General features: G+C 37.6%; 2 protein-coding genes across 2 annotated transcripts in view; both read right to left on the reverse strand.

Moving 5' to 3' along the window:
* Positions 1-4,258, reverse strand: part of tubgcp6 (tubulin gamma complex component 6) — a 28,475-nt gene extending 24,217 nt beyond the window's left edge. Inside the window, exons 1-4 of the mRNA XM_077711043.1 lie at positions 3,958-4,258; positions 2,185-2,970; positions 1,058-1,221; positions 371-584 (exon numbers count right to left, since the gene is read on the reverse strand). Coding sequence (XP_077567169.1) covers positions 371-584; positions 1,058-1,221; positions 2,185-2,970 — 1,164 coding nt within the window. The 5' untranslated portion in view covers positions 3,958-4,258. The remainder of the gene's footprint in view (positions 1-370; positions 585-1,057; positions 1,222-2,184; positions 2,971-3,957) is intronic.
* Positions 4,259-13,437: 9,179 nt separating this feature from the next.
* Positions 13,438-24,563, reverse strand: part of plxnb2b (plexin b2b) — a 212,354-nt gene continuing 201,228 nt past the window's right edge. Inside the window, exons 32-39 of the mRNA XM_077711073.1 lie at positions 23,377-23,461; positions 23,119-23,270; positions 21,573-21,733; positions 17,900-18,047; positions 16,599-16,663; positions 16,430-16,505; positions 15,250-15,324; positions 13,438-13,647 (exon numbers count right to left, since the gene is read on the reverse strand). Of these exons, the coding sequence (XP_077567199.1) occupies positions 13,543-13,647; positions 15,250-15,324; positions 16,430-16,505; positions 16,599-16,663; positions 17,900-18,047; positions 21,573-21,733; positions 23,119-23,270; positions 23,377-23,461 (867 nt within the window). The 3' untranslated portion in view covers positions 13,438-13,542. The remainder of the gene's footprint in view (positions 13,648-15,249; positions 15,325-16,429; positions 16,506-16,598; positions 16,664-17,899; positions 18,048-21,572; positions 21,734-23,118; positions 23,271-23,376; positions 23,462-24,563) is intronic.

Below are 24,563 nucleotides of genomic sequence, written 5' to 3' on the forward strand. Positions count from 1 at the left end.
ATTTGATCCTAAAACAAAAAGTCACCACTCATGATAGACTTTCCCGGGCCATACAAAAGGATGCGGCGGGCCAGATTTGGCCCCCGGGCCGCCACTTTGACGCCCGTGCTCTAAAGTTTATCATTTTGCGGTATTTTAACAAAATGACATTGATGAATGCTGCTATAAGATAATTGGCCCAAGAGGTTTTAGCAATAGGAGTTGACTTATGCTAATAGCTATTAAGTTCCAGGTATGAAGAGCTTTGGCTAATTTAGCACTCTTTTTTTAAAAGGGAACTACACAGTCACCTCTAGAGCCAGCCACAATGAAAAACTTTTTGACAACCCCTAATCTCAACACCCGCATATTGAAAACAAGGAAATCCTACCTGGTTGAGCGGGAAGGTAGTGGACGCCACGCCAATTAACACATTCAAGAGGTCGCCCACTAGCTGACCCTGAGAGTCAACGGGCAACGGGATGAGTGGCGACGTCACGCTTCCACTGACCACCCTCATCTCGCCCTCCCATAGCCGGTAGAGCTGGTCAAAGGCCTCTCTGCCGCTTTCACTCAGGTACAAAGATTCTTTCCTGCCTGGTGGCCTGAAAAAACAGTCATTTAGTCAATAAATGTTGCATTTGTGTGCAATATTAGCTCTAATTTTTGGTTGGTCTGGGCAGAAAGACAAGCCCCATGAGTGCACTGAGTAACAGTGGGAGAAACACCATCATTGCTCACTATGGGTATACACCAGTATCATACCTGGCATAAGCAGGTGCATGTCAATGTTAGATCTAATTTTTCATGTAAAACACGCTGTAAAACATGAAAAACATAAGTAGACAGAGCTACTGCAATTGGTTGCCGTGTAAACAGCGCCATCATGGGGCTAGGAGTAAAAAACTAACAAAAAATACAAAAAAAACGTTTGGATTTTGTTTACTACGTGCCATATGATTGCTGTTGCGCAAAGAAGACGGGAATAGTGCGCAATTGCAGAGGGAACATTGTTTGTGTGTCGTTTTCAGCACTAAAGTCATTGTATCTGGGCAGAGTAGCAAGATGTTTGCCTCACCAGCCGACTGTCTCCCAGCAGCAGCGCAATCCGGGTTCGAACGTCCGCAGGGCATCCCACATGTCCACTTCTGGAAGGGGGCTGGGCTCGGATTGAGAGTCCGGAGTCAGGTTGGAACCGGATTGGAAGCCTTCATCGTCGGACTGATCTAAACATGGTGGAACCTGTACCCAAACAAACAAAAATAAATACCATATTTTTGTAAAATTGCCTTAAAATCATTGAATTTTACAATTTCTCGCATATAAGCCGGCCCCTGATTCAAAATTTTCACCTCCATATTCATTTTCTTAATAGGGAGTACAAATGTGTTACTTTGAAGCAAAAATCTTAAGAAAAATCATCAAAAATAGTTTTTCCTGACATGTTATATGAATCAAAATCACATTAGGGTCATATCATAAGGAATTAATTCATCGGATAATGGTTGTTTTCTTACTGCAAAACAGAAAATAACCAACAAATAGTAAAGGTTAATTTGTCAAAGAGAGAATAGCAACACTATGCCTTGTGCGCATATAAGCCGTACCTTTGATTCAGTCATCTTTTATTTTTAGCTACAAATGCGGCTTATATGAGAAAATATGTTAAATTGCCAAAAAACAAGACTTGGAGACTTGATATATTTTAGTAGTTTTCTTTAAAAAATGTAAATGACCAATTCCTTAAACCCTTGTGATATCTCCATAACAGTTCTACAAAGTTAATTTTGTCTCCTCATGTTCTATGTTTATCTATATATCAAGTCTAACCACAGATAGCATAACATAGTCCAGACCTAACGGCACAAAATGGACCCCAAAGAAACCAGTTTCTTACCCTAATGTATTAGCCCCATGCGCGGCCTTAAGCCATACATTTGATTCACTCATCATTTTTTAGCTACAAATACGGCTTATATGAGAAAATATGTTAAGTTGTGAAAAAAAACAAGACTTGAAGTAATTTAGAAGTTATGTCTTCTAAAATGTAAATAACCAATTCTTTACCCATGTAATCTTCCCATAATACTTCTACAAAGTTCATTTTGTCCTCTCGTTATCTATATGTTAAGTCTAACCACAGATAGCATAACATAGCCTAAACCTAACGGCACAAAATGGACCCCAAAGAAACCAGTTTCTTACCCTAATAGCCAGCCCAGTTGCGTCTACATTGCCAGGCACAGGAGGAAGTCCCAATTTAACGTCCAGATCTGAAGTCCGAGTGTGCTGCAAGGCTCCAAACAAAGTCATCCTGGTGTCCTTTTCAAATTTTTCCTCCACATTCATTCTAGTTTTCAGCGCTAACAATCCTACACCCGGTTTAGCTTCCACCAAGTCCAGAGTCTTGCCGGATCGTTCTACGGATTCCCATTCCTCCCCGCAAACCAGCCCCCAAGCGCAGGCTTCCAGCCTCTGGAGGTCTTGGCACTGGTAAGGCCAAGGCGTGGCTTTACGAAGAACTGGTCTCTCCCGTCTCATGTAGTCCCGACTAAAGGATGGCGGTGGTGGAGGTGAGGAGCCAGCTAGCAGGACCAGAAGCTCCAGGATTGAATCCAGTTCAGTCAAACCCGAGGTGGTTCCATTCGGGATCTTCTCCAGGAGATACTCCAACCTCTCGGCTTCTTCCCGGCACCCCGCTACTCTCAAGTCAAAGCATATCATCAAAACCCGGTTTCTTGGAGGTGAATTGGTCGCCGTTCCCGATCGGGAGGGTGTTTTAGCGCCATTTTGGAATAGTTTGGATAGCAGGGCGCCGTAGGCTCGCTCTTTTAGAGATTTCCGGAAGCTTTCTTTGGAGATGCCGCCCAAGGCACGACGCTTCCATGAAACGCCGGCTAAGCTACTGTCGCATAACGCTGATAGCAGGTCGGGGACGCTGGAACTGGTGTCCAAGGAGGATTTGATGGGAGGTTGACAGATTGGATACATCTGGGAGGAAAGAATATGATCATGTTGGTGGAATATTGTGTCAAGAGCAATGTTTATTTTAATTTTTTATTGGTCTGGGCAGAAAGATAAGCTCCCTGAGTGCACTGAGTACCAGTGGGAGAGACATCATCATTGCTCACTATGAGTATACACCAGTATCATACCTGGCATAAGCAGGTGCATGTCAATGTTCCATCTAATTTTTCATGTAAAACATGCTGTAAAACACGAAAAATAGAAGAGTGGATAGAAATAATGCCACTGGGTGCCGAGTAAATGGCGCCATCATGGGGAAAGGGGGTATTTTTTTTTTTTATTATTTACTACGAGGCATATGATTGCTGCTGCGCAAAGAAGACGAGAGTAATGCGCAATTCCCATCTTTTGTGAGTTTTGTGTGAAGTCACAAATGTGTCAGATTAAATTGTTTTCCATCATTATTTAAGTTTATACCTTTAATTCATTGCATTAGAGCAAACTAAATGGTCAAAATGATCTTTTGGTGTTGGTGAATTTACAAAAAAAAATGAAATTGTACATATTTACTGCCTTTTACTTAAAGTTTATGAGATTCAAAAGGATGAGAAAGTGTCTCTTAGCAATGGACAATTTCACCCATTCCAAACCTGAAAAGCACTGACTACAAATATGTTCAATTGAGTTTAGGTCGGATAAAATGATGAACCACCGTTGCCCGAGAGCACTCTGAAACAGCTTTTCTCGGGAATATTTTCATAATAATAAACAAGCGCATCCACGATGTGATTCTACATGGCTGCTTTTATTTTCTGACGTGGATGTGTCTACTGCAACAAAATATTTATATTAACATGAGAAATTATTCACTTTGTGTATAGATATATCGAAACATGATAGCATTGCTATGTATATTTTGACTCTCCCGTGCACTCGCCGATGTCACCCAAAGGTTAGCAATAATCAAGCACACTTTCTGACCGACGCATTTAATATAATTTGAAGCCATACCGTTACGATGTGTAAAGTTGTCCACTCATTCGGCTGCAGAGACGATCATCCCGATTCCCTGTTCGAACCCAGCATGCTAGTGCATGCTAATTGTTATCGACAACGGTATTAGCTATCATCGTCCTTGTTTGGAGCGATCCATACCGGATCCGATCACATCATTTTTTTATTTCGGCTACAAACTTAGATCGTATTCGGATGTCTTGTTTTTGAGAAGTAAAAGCAAATTAAACGCAAGATTTAGCTGATGGTTAGCGTGCCATTTTCATTGAATCGCCATTCCGACTTCCGGGTAGTCGATTTGACGTCAAAAGACCAATCGACGTGATTGGCTGATTCTTCCAAGGTTCGTGTTTATTGGTCAACTGTGGCAGTCGTATAACGCGCTTTGTAAAAGATGCGTTCAAGTTATACTAAAAATCAGAAAAAATATTTATTTCCTGAAACAACAGAAAACTGGCTATATTTGTGTTTGGCATTGAAAAAATGGAGAAAAATTAATCCATACATTTTCTCAAATTAAGCGCTAAGGTTATATTAATTCTTTTATTTTCAACATAGGGTTTTTCTTTGGTAGGAGAGAATATATTCACCTTAACACTTAAATGATATTGACTGTAATTTAACAGTAAAATAAATACATATCCTGGCAGATAGACTGGATTTTGGATGGAGAATTAAAATAAATATATTTTTAGTTAAACACAAAATGGGTCAAACGTGGCCTACTTTGTCCATTCCATTAAAAATCCAAATTTATATCTTCCATATTTTGCCACCATAGATCAATATAAAACCCATTATTTTTTCCCATTTGATCTTAGTACATTAAAAACAAGTCCATTAAATGTAATCAATAAGAGAGCCCATTGAAAAGCGGATGACACATGAAAGAAAATAGATCTAATTTGCTGAAAATGCAAGCTTCTGAACACGCGCGCACTTATCTATTATTCATCACAACAAGAGCCAGTTGCCTGCTTGTACCCCAGAGATATCCCCAAAAAATCAGAGCAATGTCTAATTAGAAGCTTTGGAAGCAGGTGGAGGTGAAAGGCTGCCAGCTGGTTAACAAACGGGAAAGTTTGGATGTTGCCAGAGAAGATTCACTGGCAGGAGGCCATCTTCAATTGCCCTGATTTGCACTGAAAAAAAGCTGGGAAATTAGGACACCAAGTCACTTGAACAATATTTCAGGTCACATATGCATACCTGTCAATTTAGACATGTTTTTTTTTATCATTTCAAATTGTGTACAGGATTTTTTTAGTGTAAAACTGACCTGGTTTGACCCATTTCGGCTCTAATCCGGATTTTCTCGGTCACTGGTAGCAGTCCGTGACCGGACGTTTGGTCGCTAGTCTTTTGGTCTCCGGTCAAATGTACTTAGACATTAAACAGTGCTTAGATGTTAAAAAGTACTTCAATATTGAACAGTACTTAGATATTAAAGAGTACTTAGATACTAAAGAGTACTTAGATATTAAAGAGAACTTAGATATTAAACAGTACTTAGATATTAAACAGTACTTGGATATTAAACAGTACTTAGATATTAAACAGTAATTCGATTTTAAAGAGTACTTAGATATTAAAGAGTAGTTAGATACTAAAGAGTACTTAGATGTTAAAGAGTACTTAGATGTTAAAGAGTACTTAGATGTTAAGGAGTACTTAGATATTAAACAGTACTTAGATATTAAATAGTACTTCGATTTTAAAGAGTACTTCGATATTAAAGAGTACTTAGATATTAAACAGTACTTGGATATTAAACAGTACTTTGATATTAAACAGTACTTAGATATTAAATAGTACTTCGATTTTAAAGAGTACTTCGATATTAAAGAGTACTTCGATATTAGAGTACTTAGATATTAAACAGTACTTGGATATTAAAAAGTACTTTGATATTAAACAGTACTTAGATATTAAACAGTACTTAGATTTTAAACAGTACTTAGATTTTAAACAGTACTTACACATCAAACAGTACTCTCTCTCTTAGATATTAAACTGTACTTACATATTAAACAGTACTCTCTCAGATATTAAACAGTACTTAAATATTAAACTCTCTCTCTTAGATATTAAACTCTCTCATGAATATAATTTTGAGAGCTTACAATCATTAATAAGGGGACCAATTGGCCGACGTTGACAGCTATGCTAGCTAGCAGCGTCGCTCATTCCATGTGTTTACTAGCCTTGGGCTATTAGCCGGTTTCTAGGGAAGACTGCTAACACATTACAATTACAAAAAAAACGTCAATACCATCCGTATATAAAAGCGCCTTGCCACCCAAACAATTCCCAATCAATATTTATTCAGTAACCGGAAAAAAAAAACTACATTTTGAAATCCAATAAAGCACATCCCGCTCCCCGGAGACTCCCCATTACAAAATGTACGGATACTAATTGACATATTTTTGTTTGCGTAACAAGTTGAGCCCCCCCCCCCCCCCGAGCGACCGATCTAAGGAATTCCTATCTTCTTGTTTGCCAGTCAATAGGAGGCCAATTCTAAGGCCCTTCATTATTCTTTATTCCCATTTCATGCTTAGCTGTCAGCGCCTAATTAATGTTTTTCGCCGGCATTCTTCAACCTTGGCGGCCGGCGGACGACGGATGCCAGGCGGCTATTTATATTCTCGTCTTATTGTGCCACGCCGCTTTGTTTTATCACAACGCCTGGTCCGCTTTATGAAGACTGACAACATCATTGCAGGTAGCCGAGCCCAAATTATGAGAAGAATATAAGCCAGAGGTAAACAAACATGTCTGGATGACGCTTTTGGCCTTTCAAAAAAATAAAGGGATTTATGGTTGTTTTACAGCGTGAAATTAATGTGGGATGTGCATTGTTTTTAATGATTAGTGTAATTAAAAAAAACTGTATTGGACAGGAAATTGGATTTTTTCATAGAAAGGATATTTACATACTAGTTCATTAACCTGTACAAAAAAATTGGTTTATAGACCATGAATTATGGTATTTTTTGGGGGGGCATCAAACGTCTGGCTGTATGTATGATAAATAAAAATTGAAATAATAATAATAATAAGTTATTGTTTTTACAACTTTTTATTGTATTATAATTTTTATTTATTATTTATTTATATTATTTTTATTTATTATTTGTTATTTATATTATTTTTTATATGTATTATTTGTTATTAATATTATGTATTCGTGTATTATTTGTTATTTATATTATTTTTTTATATTTATTATTTGTTTTTTATATTATTTTTTATATTTATGTTTCGTTATTTATATATTTTTTTATATTTATTATGTGTATTTTTTTTCTTATTTTTTATTTGTATCATTTGATATTTTTATTTGTATTATTTTTTTTTTTGTATTTGTATTATTTGTTATTTGTATTTATTTTTATTATTTGTTATTTTTATTATTTTTCATCTTTATTATTTTTCATCTTTATTATTTTTATTATTTGTTATTTTTATTATTTTTCATCTTTATTATTTGTTATTTTTATTATTTGTTATCTGTATTATTTTTCATTTTTATTATTTTAAAAAAAGTTATCCAATACAATTGTCAAATACTTCAAATCTCATTTCATTTTCTGAACCACTTTCTCCTCACCAAGAGCCGCAAGGGTGCCGTAGCCTATCCCAGCTGACTTCAGGCCACACCCTACAGACCACAAGAAGACAAACAACCATTCACACTCATACCTAAGCTCCAGCACCCCCCTACCACCCTAATACAAATAAACCATTTCAGAAAATGAATGTAAAAAAAAATATATTACTTTGCTTCACCATGCTACTCATGGAAGAAATCAAACTGTAAATCTAGATTGCGTTCCATTCCACAAGTAACTCTTTTAAATCCAATCAAATGATTCCCAAGCAAATGTATTCAAAGTGAAAGTCCAGCTGGCTCACGTTGAGGCAGACAAGGCGCTGTGGAATGAGCTGTATAAATACCAGTTAACTTCAAAAAGAAATGCGCCATGTGGCAAATACGAGTCGGCGGTCCAAGGTGATGATTGAAAATCATGCAATATGCAAAGACCCACAATCTTCCACTTCAAGCCAATAGCCAATAAAAAAGGAAACACAGGGCCATATGAAGGGCATATTGGCCTCCAAGTTGATTCACACGGGAGCGCATGATGAAATCTGGGTGTAACAGCCAGATTAAATTAACACAAGCAGCTCGGGTCCAAAACCAAAACTAGATTAAACCGCCACACGTCTCAGGAAGGAGGAACTGAACACAACAGCCCAAAAAGATCATCAACTATCGCCCTACACACCCCGTTCAGCATCTATGAATCTCATTGCCTTAAAAGGGCAGAGAGTACAGTGTTCCCTCGCTTATCGCGGTTATTAGGGACCGGGACCACCCGTGATAAATGAAGTTCAAGTCTGTCAACCTCGGGAAATTACTGTACTTATTAATGATTGCGATTCAATGATTGTTAAGAAAATTGTTAAAAAAGGTGACTGGATGTTTGGTGGCCCGGACGTTTGGTGGCCGGATGTTTGGTGGACGGGACGTTTAGTGGTCGGACGTTTGGTGGTCGGACGTTTGGTGGTCGGACGTTTGGTGGTCGGACGTTTGGTGGTCGGACGTTTGGTGGTCGGACGTTTGGTGGCCGGGACGTTTGGTGGCCGGACGTTTGGTGGCCGGAAATTTGGTCGCCGGTCTTTTGGTCAAATATACTTAGATATTAAAAAGTACTTAGATATTAGTCAGTAATTAGATATTAGACAGTACTTAGATATTCGACTCAGATATTAGACAGTACTTAGATATTAGACAGAACTTAGATATTAGACAGTATTTAGATATTAGACAGTACTTAGATAATAGATAGTACTTAGATATTAAACAGTACTTAGATATTAAACAGTACTTAGATATTAAACAGTACTTAGATATTAAACAGTACTTAGATATTAAACAGTACTTGGATATTAAATAGTACTTCGATAAGTGCATTTCCGCAAAGTAGGGATTCCCTTTCAAAAATGCTTAATTTGAATTTAATTCCAATTTATTTTTATTTTTTTTAAATATTAAACTCCATCTCAGGAATATAATTTTGAGAGCTGGTTTCAACAGTAAACAGTTTTTTTTTTTCTGCACTACACGGTAAAAGCTTTAAATCCCATTATACTTCAATTAAATTGAATTCCAATCCCCCCCCCCCCCATAAAAACCACACAATTTTTCATTTCTTATTTTCTTCCAGGACTCAATGCATAGGAGTATACAGTCATAATACAGTATTTCAACATGTTTTACAAAGATTGATACAATATAGGAAACGAGAAATCATAAAAATAATAACTGCACAGCAGTAAGAAAAGTCATTTGTCGAGTATAGTATTTTTCGTCATTTATCGCACACTTTTTGTGGAATAATAGCTAAGAAAACACAAGGCGCAAAATCAACACTAGGGGAACAATTGGCGCTCTACTCCAAAAAAAGTCTACAGAAGTACACACACCCCCCTTTTTGCGCCCCACTTTTTCAAGGAATGTTCAACATTGGAATGGGAGGATCCAAATTTGGCTTTTTTTTAAAGGGGGAGGGGCCTGAAAAAGTTACAGCACAGACACCCAAAAAATGAAATGCACACGGATCATCAACACTGCGAAAAATCACTATGAAATGTTTTTTTTTGACCTATTGGCAGTAGGGGTGGGATACAGGAACCAAAAAAAACTGCGTCCCTTTTGCGATTGGATTTTACGATTGGTCTCCATTTATGGTAAAAAATATACATTTTGAGCCAAAAAATACATTGCGGAAAATTCAGTTGTATTTCACTTTGAAGGATTTTTGCTATTATGGTCACTTTAATTTGTGCAATATATTTTTAGGGAATATATTTTTTAAATTCTTAAAAAATAGGGGTGTAAATCATCAAAATGACAATAGGGTTTATTGTAATAATTATATATTTTTTTGTTAAATATCCATTGATTAATATGGAATAGTTTTAGAGATATGTTTGAAAATGTTAGGTTGTTTTTGGATCATTTTGCAGCGGAAATAATTCAGTTTTTTTTAACAAAATGTCAAATTTAATCCAGATTGACCTAAGCTACATAAGTACATGAATATAATTTTTCTATCTTTAATTTATTGGCTGCCATTTGAACATTTAAAGACGTATTTTCTCGCATATAGGCCGTATTTTTCTCTAAAAAAGACTGAATCGAGGGTAAGGCTTATATGCGCACAAATTAAACTTGACATGCAGGAAACTTCAAGGTAACAAAGACGAAAGGACAAATTAATTTTCATAAAATTCAAGAAAAAAAACGTATCTCGCATAATATGTGTAAAAAACTCACCAACTTGTGCCTGCCAATGCTCGCTCAAGGTCGCCATTTTACCTAAGGATGACAAACCAGACTACTCCGCACATACTTCCTAGTTGTACTGCTCACATGACTTACTTTCTAAAATTTTGCTATCAGAATGTGATCCTTCCGATTGATATTATCTCATAAATACCATGTTCAATGATTTTTCTTAAGATTTTCCCTTCAAAATAAGACTATTATAAAATACTCCTATTAAAACCACGAACATGGGGTTGAAAATTGTGAATCAGGGGGCGGCTTATACTCGAGAAATTGTAAAATTCAACAAATTCAAGGCAATTTTAAGGATACGGCTGATACGTGGATGCGACTTATATGCGAGAAAATACGGAAAATATCCTTTTCTGACCGTATTTTAACGATTGTGAATCAGGGGTTGGCTTATACTCGAGTAATTGTAAAATTCAATAATTTCAAGGTAATTTTAAGGGTACGGCTTATACTTGGACGCGACTTATATGCGAGAAAATACGGGAAATATCCTTTTTTGACGATATTTTAACAATTGTGAATCAGGGGGTGGCTTATACTCGAGAAATTGTAAAATTCAACAATTTCAATGCAATTTTATGAGTACGGCTTATACGCAGATGCGACTTATATGCGAGAAAATATCATTTTTTGACCGTATTTTAACAATTGTGAATCAGAAGGTGGCTTATACTCGAGTAATTGTAAAATGCATCAATTTCAAGGCAATTTTAAGGGTACGGCTTATACGCGGATGCGACTTATATGCGAGAAAATACGGAAAATATCATTTTTGACCGTATTTTAACGATGGTCATAACAGAGGAGCTGTACTACGTAAAAATACTATTTTTCTACCATGACACAATTAGTAAAATATCGCAATTCCCACCCCTAATTGGCACATACACACACATACGCGCACACACACACTGCTGCAGCAGGACATCCGTAGCATTTTTGAACATCACACACAATATCACAAATCCAAATACATTTCTGTGTCTATAGTACTATCGTCATCATAGATTACGGCGAGAATAATTTAGAAACATATGTACTATATGTATCATCCTATTCAATAAGGCACATTTGCGGTCAAAGAAAGGCTCCGACAAAAGCGTCTTGCATCGCCCAGGGCTAACGCTAGTAGCTCGAACGTCTGAGGGTGGGGGTCTGGGGGGCGGGGTTTAAGTGGCTGGGCGGGGCCAAGTGCTGCTGCTCCAGATGTCGGGGCGTGTGCCCAGACTGCAAGGCGGGACCAGGTTAGGCTTGAGGTCCGTGAACGCCCCGCCCCGCCTACTCTGGCCAAGGCAGGGTTTAACATTCTAGGGGGCGCTAAACAACACAACCACGATCGGTATCCGACACCACCGCGAACATAACTCTTGGTACGCAATGACATCATTGCCAGCATAGATATCACACACATATATGCTAGCCAATCAGGGGACGGCTGTCATCGCCTGTCGGCCATTTTGCGTGGGGCGTTGTTTGATTAAAATAGCGTTGCGTTCAATGACACGTGCAGAAGTAGGAATTGCGCTTTTTGTACTGCTTGTTTTTTTTTTATAAACAGCAAATATGTGGTAAATAAAGAGCAGATTTTAAAAATATTTTTTTGTTTTTTTTGTTGTTGTTAAAGTCCAGCCATAGTTGATCGTGGGTTGCCATGTTCAAAAATCTGTAAAGATTTTCTGGATTTTTTTTAGTAGAGGAAATCACTCAACTTTTGTGGCTTTTAAAATGGCGGTAAGTTACGCCATAAGTGATATCTACGATGTCCGTTTAGGACCATCAGGTCCACTCACCCCACCCTGGTTCCACCTAATAAACCAAAAAAAAGTATAAGGAATATATACAAGCCATTTTTGTTCAATATGTACCGATTAAGTAACAACTGCATACCTGGCAGATTATTGACAGCAATTAGCAAAAGGCTATTAAATAGCTTCAAGAGGCAGGATGCTTGATGAATATTTGGACAACAGATATACATAAAAAATGGCACCAGAACATCTGAATACTAATCAAATACAAAGAAATTTTACGATTATTCTATTGCTCAACTGCTACGGAGATTTGGGAACTTGTGCTCACCATAATTTAGTAGGATCTACTGCTGATTGGATAGTGGTTTTGACCTTTTCTAAAAGTATGTTTTGGGTGATTCTATTGTCAGACGATGACATATTGACAAAATATTTCTTGATTTGGAAAGCCCTCACCAAGACCTTTTGTTTGAGGGGTGACATGATATGGTTTGTCCGAATTAAATTTATGACCTTTTTTTAAAATCGTGTTTTGGGTTATTATATTGTCAGACGAGAATGTATTGACAAAATAACTTGATTTGGAAAGCCCTCACCTAGACCTTTCTTTTGAGGGGTGACATGATGTGATTTGTTAGAATTCCAATTTTGACCTTTAACTTTTCACCTTTCCTACTAAATTGTGGCAATGTTTGTAAGCCGATGAGGCTTGAAGGTAGTTGGTGACAGGGTTGATGTGGTAGAAAATGTTAAGATAGCAGCAGGAAAAAAGGGAAAGATTTTTTAACCAATCGGCTACCTCGATGGCAGCCGAGAAGAAAAAAAGTGGGCGGGGAACGATTTTGAAATGTTCTTCTGTGCTTTGTTTTGAAGTGGAATGTACCATGGCACTGAACACTAAAGGGACACAAAATGTGCTGTTTGGTGGCGTCCCCAAACTTTGCACAGCTTCAAAAAAATAATCAACGTTAAAAATATATCTATATATACTGTTGCGCTATCATTGTCCTTGCGTGAGGACCCTTTGGTCTCTGTCAAAGTCTCATCCATCACCCTCGCACGGGTTAGCAAACGCTCCCATTTAAAATCTCACCCTAAAAACATCTTTTCGCCATCTAGTGATCCACTTAAAAAGATATTTAGTTACCTTATAAAGCTTTTTTTTCAGCGATAACGACAGATTTAATAAAAAAAACGAAAAAAAAAATGTGAATATCTGATTATCTCCTGCCACAGGGGCTTAATTCTTACTTTTTTTGGCACGTAAGCGTCATGGCGTACCGTTTTGTGTGTTTTTTTGACAGTGCAAAACACTAAGCGACTCTTGTGTGAGTATATTATTATACGCAAGTGTGTATTTCGACGATACGCCGCACAGGGACACATTTATTCTTATTATTGGGGTATTGTCCTATTGTCCCAGGGCAAGAACGTACGCCATCTTGTTTTTTTTGTACGCTAGAGATCAGTCACTTTGTTTTCCAAGGCGGCTGCTATCTGCTGTAGACGCACGGTCAGTTGCTTATTCTGGGCTGCCGGGTCTTCTTCTAAGGAGGAGATGATCTGGAAGAAAATGGAGGAGTTAGAAATGATAGGAATTAGAATTTTGAAGGAAATCGGCGTGCATTTAATGGCTGGGGATAGTAACATGTCACTGAGGACTGTTTACTGGAAGATATGACTGGCCTTTACCCCAGAATGCAGACCTAGAAGGACGCTTAAGGAATTGATGATGTAGTGTGATGGCTATCAAACAACCTTTGTGATTATTGGCTTATTGTTGTAAAGTGTGACGGTATTTTCGCTTGATTATAGAATTGTTGTGATTGAAGTGGCCTAGGAATAGCTTCAAATTGATAAAGTGACCCACAATGGGAAGAAAGTAATTTGTAAGGGTGCCCAAATAAGGGTTAGGGTTATGCCCCAAATTGACAAAATGACAAGAAAGTAACTTGTAAGGACCCCAAAATAAAGAAGAAGTGACTTGGGAATAGCCCAAAATTGGCAAAATGGCCCACAATGAGAAGAAAGTAACTTGTAAGGGTGCCAAAATGAGGAGGAAGTGACCTGGGAATGCCCCAAAATTGAAAAAGTGACCAAAAGGACAAGAAAGTAACTTGTAATGGTCCCAAAATAATGATGAAGTGACCTGGGAATGTCCCAAAATTGACAAAATGACCCAAAATGAGAGGAAAGTAACTTATAATGATCCCAAAATAATGAAGTGGCCTGGGAATGCCCCCAAATTGACAAAATGACCCAACATGGGAAGAAAGTAACTTGTAAAGACCCAAAATTGAGGAGGAAGTGACTTGGGAATGCCCCAAAATTGACAAAATGACCAAAAATGACAAGAAAGTAACTTGTAATGACCCCAAAATAAAAAAGAAGTGACTTGGGAATGCCCCGAAATTGACAAAGTGACCCAAAAGGACAAGAAAGTAACATGTTAGGACCCCACAATAAAGACGAAGTGACCTGGGAATGCCCCCAAATTGACAAAATGACCAAAAATGACAAGAAAGTAACTTCTAATAATCTCAAAATAAGGAGAAAGTCACCCAGTAATGACAAAATAACCCACAATGGAAAATAAAGTCCAATCTAATGATCCCAAAGCATGAATTGACCCCAAAACAAGGTGGAAATGACATCACATTAGCCCAAAATAAAGAGGAAGTGACCTAGGAATGCCCCCAAAATACTAACCTCCAATGAAAATCAAGTTCCAAACTCACATAAAAGAAATAACTAAAAAAAAACAACCTTCAAAATAACCGAGTTTGAGGTCCCCGCTTGTAGCATTCATTAAAATTTTAATCCTATTTCTTCATTAGCTTTTGTTGATTCCCCCTCGTCACATTTTGGTGACTTCGAGTGGTAAACGTACAATGGACACTTTAAAGTTTAAAGTATAAGACGAGGAAAGAAAAAGACAAAAAATAAATAAAAAAAAATCAATTCCCCAGAGCAATTTTCCAATTGACATCCTAGAGAGATGATTCCAATTAAAATTGTACGCAATCACTCGTCAAGCATATCAAGTGTGTGTGTGTGTGTGTGTGTGTGTGTGTGTGTGTGTGGGGGGGGGGGGGGGGGGTACAATAACAAAAGCAAGGCATTGGTGCATTCAATGGAATAGACTGCCTTTGGGGGGTCTCTTACCCCGTCGTAGTACTTGCTGGCGTATCGGTACAGTTGATGGAGAGCCACTTGTGTGTTGAGTTTGTCCGTGTGAGACTGGACGCCAAAAAAAAAGAAGAAAAAAAACAATAAAGCATGTAAGTATGGAATAATTAAAAGTATGAACCCCGGAGGGAATGATATTTGCAAAGTTACTTTTGGTTAAGAATGGAGGATTCAAATGAGGAGGGAATCTTCATATGGGAGTCTGTCAACCTCGGGAAATTACTCTACTTATTAATGATTGTAGTTCACCTTATTAAGATTAAAAAACGTGACTGGATGTTTGGTGGCCGGGACGTTTGGTCGCCCGGACGTTTGGTCGCCGGTCAAATGTACTTAGATATTAAAAAGTACTTAGATATTAGACAGTACTTAGATATTAGACAGTACTTAGATATTAGACAGTACTTAGATATTAGACAGTACTTAGATATTAGACAGTACTTGGATATTAGACAGTACTTGGATATTAGACAGTACTTGGATATTAGACAGTACTTGGATATTAGACAGTACTTGGATATTAGACAGTAATTGGATATTAGACAGTACTTGGATATTAGACAGTACTTAGATATTAGACAGTACTTAGATATTAGACAGTACTTAGATCTTAGACAGTACTTGGATATTTGACAGTACTTGGATATTAGACAGTACTTGGATATTAGACAGTACTTGGATATTAGACAGTACTTGGATATTAGACAGTACTTGGATATTAGACAGTACTTGGATATTAGACAGTACTTGGATATTAGACAGTACTTGGATATTAAACAGTACTTGGATATTAGACAGTACTTGGATATTAAACAGTACTTAGACATTAGACAGTACTTGGATATTAAACAGTACTTAGACATTAGACAGTACTTGGATATTAAACTACAAATTTCCCGAATACGGGATGAATAAAGTTATCCAATCCAAAACCACACTTAATTCAATTAAAAGTACCATTTAAAATCCTAAATTACCACATATTAACCAGCCAGCCAATGTTATCTCCATCACATTTCCTAATTGAAGTGATTAAAAAAGTCCGACTTGGATTTGAACATAACCTCAACTTATGACACCCGCATTTTTTGCGCCCCAGCATGAGCGGCGTCAGCAATGACAAAAAAAACGGCGAGCGGCGGTGATCACGTCTTACCCGCGAGACCTCCGCCAGATGAGTGTTCATGTCCTGGTCACTGACGGGGACCATCTGTCTGATGCCCTTGTAATAACTGACACACAAAATACACACAAATACACGTTTTCAGACTTTTGAAAGACAATACAAAAACGTCTGTGGCGGTAATTTTGGCGAGGACGCTTACTCGTCCACCATCTTCTTGTAGGTCGAGATCTCCTTTGCATAGAGAAGTTTGTTACTCGGGGAGTCCTGCAGACACAAACAATAATGGGTCACCCGTTAAGTTCTTTCCGAGGTCATTTCACAGTTCTATTTTTGTCCACAAGGGCGGCGCAAAAGCAGATGTTTGTGAGATGTGTGATACTCTTGCACTTTTCTGTATTTCTTATTTGTAACCATATTGGTTCAATGGCAGGTGATGAGTTCATAAGGAATTTAATTTGGCCCAAAATTAACATTAAGTCACCCTGAAATGCCCCAAAACTAACAGTAAATTATCTGGAATGCACCAAAACTAGCCACAAATCACCTTGAAATGCTCCAAAACCAACAGTAAATCACCTTGAATTTCCCAAAACTAATCGTAAGTCACCTTGAAATGCCCCAAAACCAACCGTAAATCATCCGTAATGCCCTGAAACCAACATTAGGTCACTTGAAATGCCCCAAAAACTCAGTTTTGCACCAAAACTAACATTAAGTCACCTTGAAGGCCTCAAATCCAACAGTAAATCACTTTGAATCCCCCAAAATTAATAGTAAGTCACCTAAAACGCACCAAAACAAATGTTATGTTACCTGAAAATGCCCCAAAACTAGCCGTAAGTCACCTTGAAATTTCCCAAAACCAACAATAAGTCACCTTGAAATGCCCCAAAACCAACAGCAAGTTACCTGAAAATGCCCCAAACCTAATCATAAGTCACCTTGAAATGTCCCAAAACCAACAATAAGTCGCCTGGAATGTCTCAAAACCAACAGTTAGTCATCTGGAATGCACCAAAACTAACAGTAAGCCACGTCAAAATGACCCCAAACCAACATTAAGTCACCTGGAATACTGCAAAACCAACAGTAAGTCACTTGGAATGCCCCCAAATTAACAGTAAATCACCTGGAATGCCCCAAAATCAACAGCCAGTCATCTGGAATGCACCAAAACTAACAGTAAACCAGGCGGAATTGCCCAAAAAACAACATTAAGTCACCTGGAAATGCCCAAAAATAACCAGGAACCGACAAACGAACAAAAAAAATCCCCAAAAATCAATAGGAAATGATTCAAAATTTACACAAACTGCAAGTACTCTAAAATGAAAGTGAACATTAAAAAAAAATGATGCACAATTAACTCATCCTTGCGATTCAAAATGATGTTCAATTCACTTAAAGTGGCTGTGGATGCTCATTTTTCAGTGCCATTTTTGTTGGGTATGAATGGAGTCAAGGATGGACTTGTTAGCGAGCTAGCTAGCTAGCACATACCCGACTGAGCTTGTGCTCCGTCTTGGTGCAGGCGTCCATGAAAGTCTGGGCGATGACAGACAGCGAAGCGTCCACTACCTCCGACACGTGGACGTCGAAGATGAAATGCGGGTTCTTCAGGATGTTTACCCAGAAGCGAAGAGGCAGGCTGCAACACACACAAAAAAACCATGAGTGACCTCAAACCACCATATTTAAGATGAATTTTTGTTAACTGAAGCAGTCAGGTGCGTGTTATACATGGATCCCCTGTGAAACAGTGCCCTCTGCTGGTGAAAAGGTTCCCAAAACAGCCATTATGTATAATGGGAGACGTAAAACGTGTCTTTGGCCGCCAGATGGCGGCAATCTACCTTCTTAAAAAAGTTTTAGTCATAAATTATGGGCCCATTATACTCAAATAAATCCTGCACATCCCCCAAAAAATGTAAACCAATTTTTAGTCACAATTTTGGGTGCTCGTTATACTCGAATAAATACCGTACATCCCCCCCAAAAAATGTAAACCAAATGTTTAGGTCACAAATTATGGTTGCGCGTTACACTTGAATAAATATGGTACATCCTCCCAAGAAATTTAAACCATTTTTTGTTACAAATTGTGTGCGCGTTATACTAAAATAAATACCATACATTCCCCCAAAAATATATCCCAAATTTTAGTCACAAATTATGGTTGCCCATAATACTCAAATAAATACAAAAGATCCCCCAAAAATATATCCCAAATTTTTGTCACAAATTATGGTTGCCCATAATACTCGAATAAATACCATACATCCCCCAAAAAATATATCCAAATTTTTAGACTAATTCTAGGTGCGCGTTATACCTCAACCAATACCATACATCTCCCAGAAAATACATCCCAATTTTTAGTCACAAATTATGGGTGCCCGTAATACTCGAATAAATACCGTACATCCCCCAAAAAATGTAAACCAAATATTTTGCCACAAATTATAGTTGCGCATTACACTCAAATAAATACTGTACATCCCCAAAAAATTGAAACCAATTTTTAGTCACTAATTCTGTCCGCTCGTTATACTTAAATAAATTACGATACATAAAAAAAATGAAAACCAATTTTTAGTCACTAATTCTGGGCGCGCATTATACTCGAATAAACACGGTAAAACCCCCAAAAAAGACTGTGCGAACACTTTCCTACCAAAAAACAAAACCTTCTACCGAAGTCCCAATTTCCACGCCATGGCGCCCCACCAAACAGCATCACTATCATTCCCTTGAAGTCAATTCTTCCCCATGAATAATTCACCGGGAACATTTTAGCGCTCTCATATCCTCTCCAATCAAAAAGACAAACACAAGAGCCCCCAAAAGGCAAACAAAAACCAATCGTAGCAACAAAAAAAAAACAGAGCTCGCCAAATCCCGACCTTAAAAAGTCCGACACGCACTTTGGAGACGCTAAATGATTTCCCCTCTGAACATAACAAAAAACCAACAAAAAAAACATGTATACATAAAAATACATTCTCCGAAATTCGAGTCGAAAAAAATCAACAAAAATTCTCGTGAGGGTTCACAACGTGTAGCATAAAAATAACTAACTTACAACAAACCCACAATTAAATTAGCTCGGGACACAATTACCATGTTTGTTTGTTGTCATGCCCGCTACACGCATTCATATTTAATACGTTGCCCTGCGTAGATTCGATAAACACGACGGCTGGATGCCGAGTAATTAAATCGCTCATCGCCTGTCCTTGTGCCAACGCGGTTTTTCATTTTTCATTTTTTTTTAGGTCTCAGCTTGGCGTCAATCATAGACATCGACATGCAACACGTTGTCTGGGGCGCCGCCGTCTTGACGGTAATTTATGCGTCTTAAATGTCATGTGGGAGAGGTGGGATCGCATATGTAAGGGGGGGAGAGGGGGAATTTGCACAATTGCTTTTGTGGATAATCAAATTACGAGACGTCTTTGGAATTTGATAGAAAATGTTCGAAAAGTTGGACAATTTTGATAGTATGGTAAATTAGCCTGAGTTTAATGTATATATGAATAAGAGATTGAGGGTTCGGTGTAAAGTAGGGGGTGGGCAAACTTTTGGGGCTGGGGGGGAGGCGGCATATTGACTTTAAAAATGTGCCAGATGGGCGGGGTCAGCACAAGATAGGATACATATAAAAAAGTGCATCTGTTAACAGTACATATGAAACATAAACAGAAAAATAGGACTAAAGTATTAATATACTCATCACTCATTATTATAGTAAAAAGTATAAAGTACAAAGTAAAAAGGAATGTATTAAGAAATATTAAAATGTCATTTAAAAAAAGATAGAGGGGCTGTAAAACACAAAAAAAAAACAAAAAAGAGTGGACAAAGCTACTGCCACTGGCTTCAGCAAAAGATAGGATACATAAAAAAAAGTGCATCCGTTAACAGTACATATGAAACATAAACAGGACTAAAGTATTAACATACTCATCACTCATCATTAAAGTAAAAAGTACAAAGTACAAAGTAGAGTAAGTAAAGGAATGTATTAAGAAATATTAAAATGTCATTTAAAAAATATAGGTGGTCTATAAAACACCAAAAACAAATAAGAGTGGACACAGCTACTGCCACTGACTTCCGAGTGACAGCGCCATCTTGAGGAAAAAAAAAACATTATTTGGACAACGTCGGCAGGCCGGATTAAAAAGCCTAACGGGCCGGATGTGGCCCGCGGGCCGTAGTTTGCTCATGTCTGGGGTAGAATTCTAATACCCGAAAATAGTTTTGCTATGAATTAGAACCACAGCAGCGTAGAATTGTAGTACCATTTAGTAGAAAGATATGCAAAATGTCACTGTATTGCTTATTATTATTAGCCTGAGTTCAATGTATACATGAATAAAAGATTGAAGTGTAAAGGGAATTGAGGTAGAATTGTAATACCCGAAAATTCCTGGACAGAAATAGTTTTGCAATAAATTAGAACCACAGGAGAGTAAAGTTGTAGTACAGTTTAGAATAAACATATGCAAATCAATGGGGAATTCAGTTGTAAGTTAGCAAAGTTTTTGTTTGTTTATCTTTTGCTTAAACAGTCGCTCTTTGATGTGCTAAATTCATAAAATTGTTTATCTTTGTTTTCTGTTTCTATGTGAGTTGTATTTATGTACCAAATTGGGTCAAAGGTGTGGTTAAATTTTACAAAAAATACGAAAATATTGTGCTGAGGAGAGAAATTATAGGAAAATTAAATAATAAAGTTGTAATTTTGCAAAAAAATAATAAAATTGTTGTCTTAAAAGGAGACTAAATGCATATTTTTATGCAAATACAGGAAAAAAGTTATGAAAACAGTTTTTGGAATAACAGAAATATAATCGAACACTTATAATGATGTTACATTTCTAAATTACAACAAAAAAAAATATTACAAAAAATCCAAAAAAATGTGCAAAAAAGTGCAAAAAAATGTGCAAAAAAGTGCAAAAAATGTGCAAAAAATGTGCAATTTTTTTTTTAAAAAATGTGCAAAAAATGTGCAAAAAAATGCGTGTTCACAGTTGAGACTTAAAAAAAAAATCTGATTTATTTCCATCAATTCCCCTTAAAAAGTTTGTCCAAAATTCTCCCTTTTTAAATCTCCATCTGTTTTAATGATATAAAACGTATCTCAACGACTTTATGCAATTCCTACCTGTTTGTCTTCCAAATATGAATGGTCTCCTCATCCACATTGTTGTGCTTCAAGGCTTGCTCGTCCAGGAAGTCAAAAAAGTATTTGACGGCCGGCGGCACCACGGCTCCGGAGCACAAAACGCTCCGGAAGAAGTCGTCCACAAATTGCTGCAACGTTCCCTGGAGGGACGAATAAAAAATAAAAAAAAACGTCAACAAATCACACCGGAGCACATGTCAACTTTCTTTAGTGTTTGCTTCCAGTTGAGGCTCACAGCAAAGCTAACCTGTCTCCATGGCAACGGATTTGTGAGCTGCTGAAGCAACAATTTTTCATACACAAATGTTCGACAGACAATTTTAATATTAGTGTTGCTTGGGTTAAAACTACCACTAATACCATCACCACTACCATTGCTACTACTACTACCACTACTAACATGAGAAAAAACAACAACTATTACTACTACCACCACCATTATCATTCCTACTACTACTACCACAACTAACACTAGAAACAACAACAAATACGACAAGAACTACTACTACCGCCACCACCACCATTATTGCTACTACCACCACAAAAAACTACTACTATTACCACTACCACTATAAAAAACTAAAACTACTACTTCCACCACTATAAAAAACTACTACTACTACTACCAATACCACAAAAAACTACTACTACTACCACTATAAAAAACTACTACTACCACTACTACAATAAAAACTACTACCACTACAACTATAAAAACTACTACTACCACTACAAAAAATCTACTACTACTACCACTATAAAAAACTACTACTACTACCACTACTACAATAAAAACTACTACCACTACAACTATAAAAAACTACTACTACTACAAAAAAATCTACTACTACTACCACTACAACTATAAAAAAAACTATTACTACTACCATTACAACTATAAAAAACTACTACTACTACCATTACAACTATAAAAAACTACTACTACTACCACCACTACTATTACCACTATAAAAACTACTACTACTACTATTAACATCACTACTACTACCACCACCACTACTACTACTAGTACTACTACTAATACCATCACTACTACTACCACCACGACTACCACTACTAGTACTACTACTATTACCATCACTACTACCACTATAAAAAAAAAAAACTTCTACTACCCCTAGTACTACTATTACTACTACTACCACCACCATTACTACTACTTTTTTGGCTTAGGTGACCAAATTTAGTCCAACAGACAATTTTAAAACCCTAATTTGTTAAAGGTTCCAATTAGGAAAAAAAATGTATTGGCCCGAATACAAGACTATGCGGGTTCCACGTTTTAACTTACAGGTTAGCGGAGAGCCTCATGGATCTATCAAAAGACAAGTACTAAAGTAGTTTCCCGACCCAAACCCAACACCCCCAACCCGCCCAGTTAAACGGTAGCGTAATTCACTCCCGTGATCCGCAGAAAAGACACATCACTAACGTTGGCAGATGGAGGAAAACGTGTCCCCGCTGGGGACGCGAGTAATTGTCAGGAGGAGAAAAAAATGTGCACCTTGACAGAGAGCAGTCGAGTGAGATAAATCTCCGTGATAGCTTTGGTCATGGACTTGTCCTTAATGCTGCCCCGCTTGGACTTGATCTCGTCCAGTTCGTCGGCGGGCCTGACCAAGTGGAACACCTTGTCGTCCTCCAATAGAGCGTTTCCTAAAAGCAAGACGTTTGTTAGCATACACACTTATGATTACGGCTCGCTGTCGGCGGAACGCGGCGAGAATTTCAAAGTGGAAATGAGCTTTGTGGAAAGACTTACGCTCTTCGTGGTTTTCCTGGTTCTGCTCGTAGTTCTGGTGTGTTTGAAGCACTCGTGACAAAACTAAGGTGGCGTTGTCGCGGACCTGAAACGGGAAGGAGACAAAGCGTGAGTGACAACTACTACTACTATCACAACTACTACTATCACTACTACTACTATCACTACTACTACTATCACTACTACTACTATCACTACTATCACAACAAAAACTACCACTACTACCACCATTACAATTGCTACTACTGCAACTACTAACACTAGAAACAACAACTACTACTAAGACAAGAACTACTACGACTACTACCAAGACAAGAACTACTACGACAAGAACTACTACTACAACTACCACCACCACTACTACTATTACTACTACTACTACAACTACTACTACTATTACTACTACTACTACAACTACTACTACTACCACTACAAAAAACTACTACTACTACTACCACTACAAAAAACTACTACTACTACCACCACCACTATTGCTACTACTACTACTACTACTACTACCACTACAAAAAATACTACTACTACCACCACCACCACTATTGCTACTACTACCCCCACCACCACTATTGCTACTACTACCACCACCACCACTATTGCTACTACTACTACTACAAACCACTACTACTACTACTACCACCACCACCACTATTGCTACTACTACTACTACTACAAACTACTACTACTACTACCACCACCACCACTATTGCTACTACTACCACCACCACCACTATTGCTACTACTACTACTACAAACTACTACTACTACTACCACCACCACCACTATTGCTACTACTACTACTACTATTACTACAAACTACTACTACTACTACCACTACCACCACCACCACTATTGCTACTACTACTACTACAAACTACTACTACCACTACCACTATAAAAAAACTAAAACTACTGCTACCACTATAAAAAACCTACTACTACTACTATTACTACTACTACCACCACCACTCCAAAAAACCTACTTCTACTATTACTACTACTACCACCACCACCACCACTACTACCACTACTATTGCATTTGATAATTTGGTGAACCTAAAATGTCCTTGCAGCAGCACCGACTATTTCACTGGCAGTCTTTTTTTTTTTTTGCACGGCCCTGAACTCATTTTCAAATCAATTCACATAAGCCGCCGACCGTGTTTACAGGC

This window comes from Stigmatopora nigra, unplaced genomic scaffold (genome assembly GCF_051989575.1).
Source record: "Stigmatopora nigra isolate UIUO_SnigA unplaced genomic scaffold, RoL_Snig_1.1 HiC_scaffold_25, whole genome shotgun sequence".
NCBI lineage: Eukaryota > Metazoa > Chordata > Actinopteri > Syngnathiformes > Syngnathidae > Stigmatopora > Stigmatopora nigra.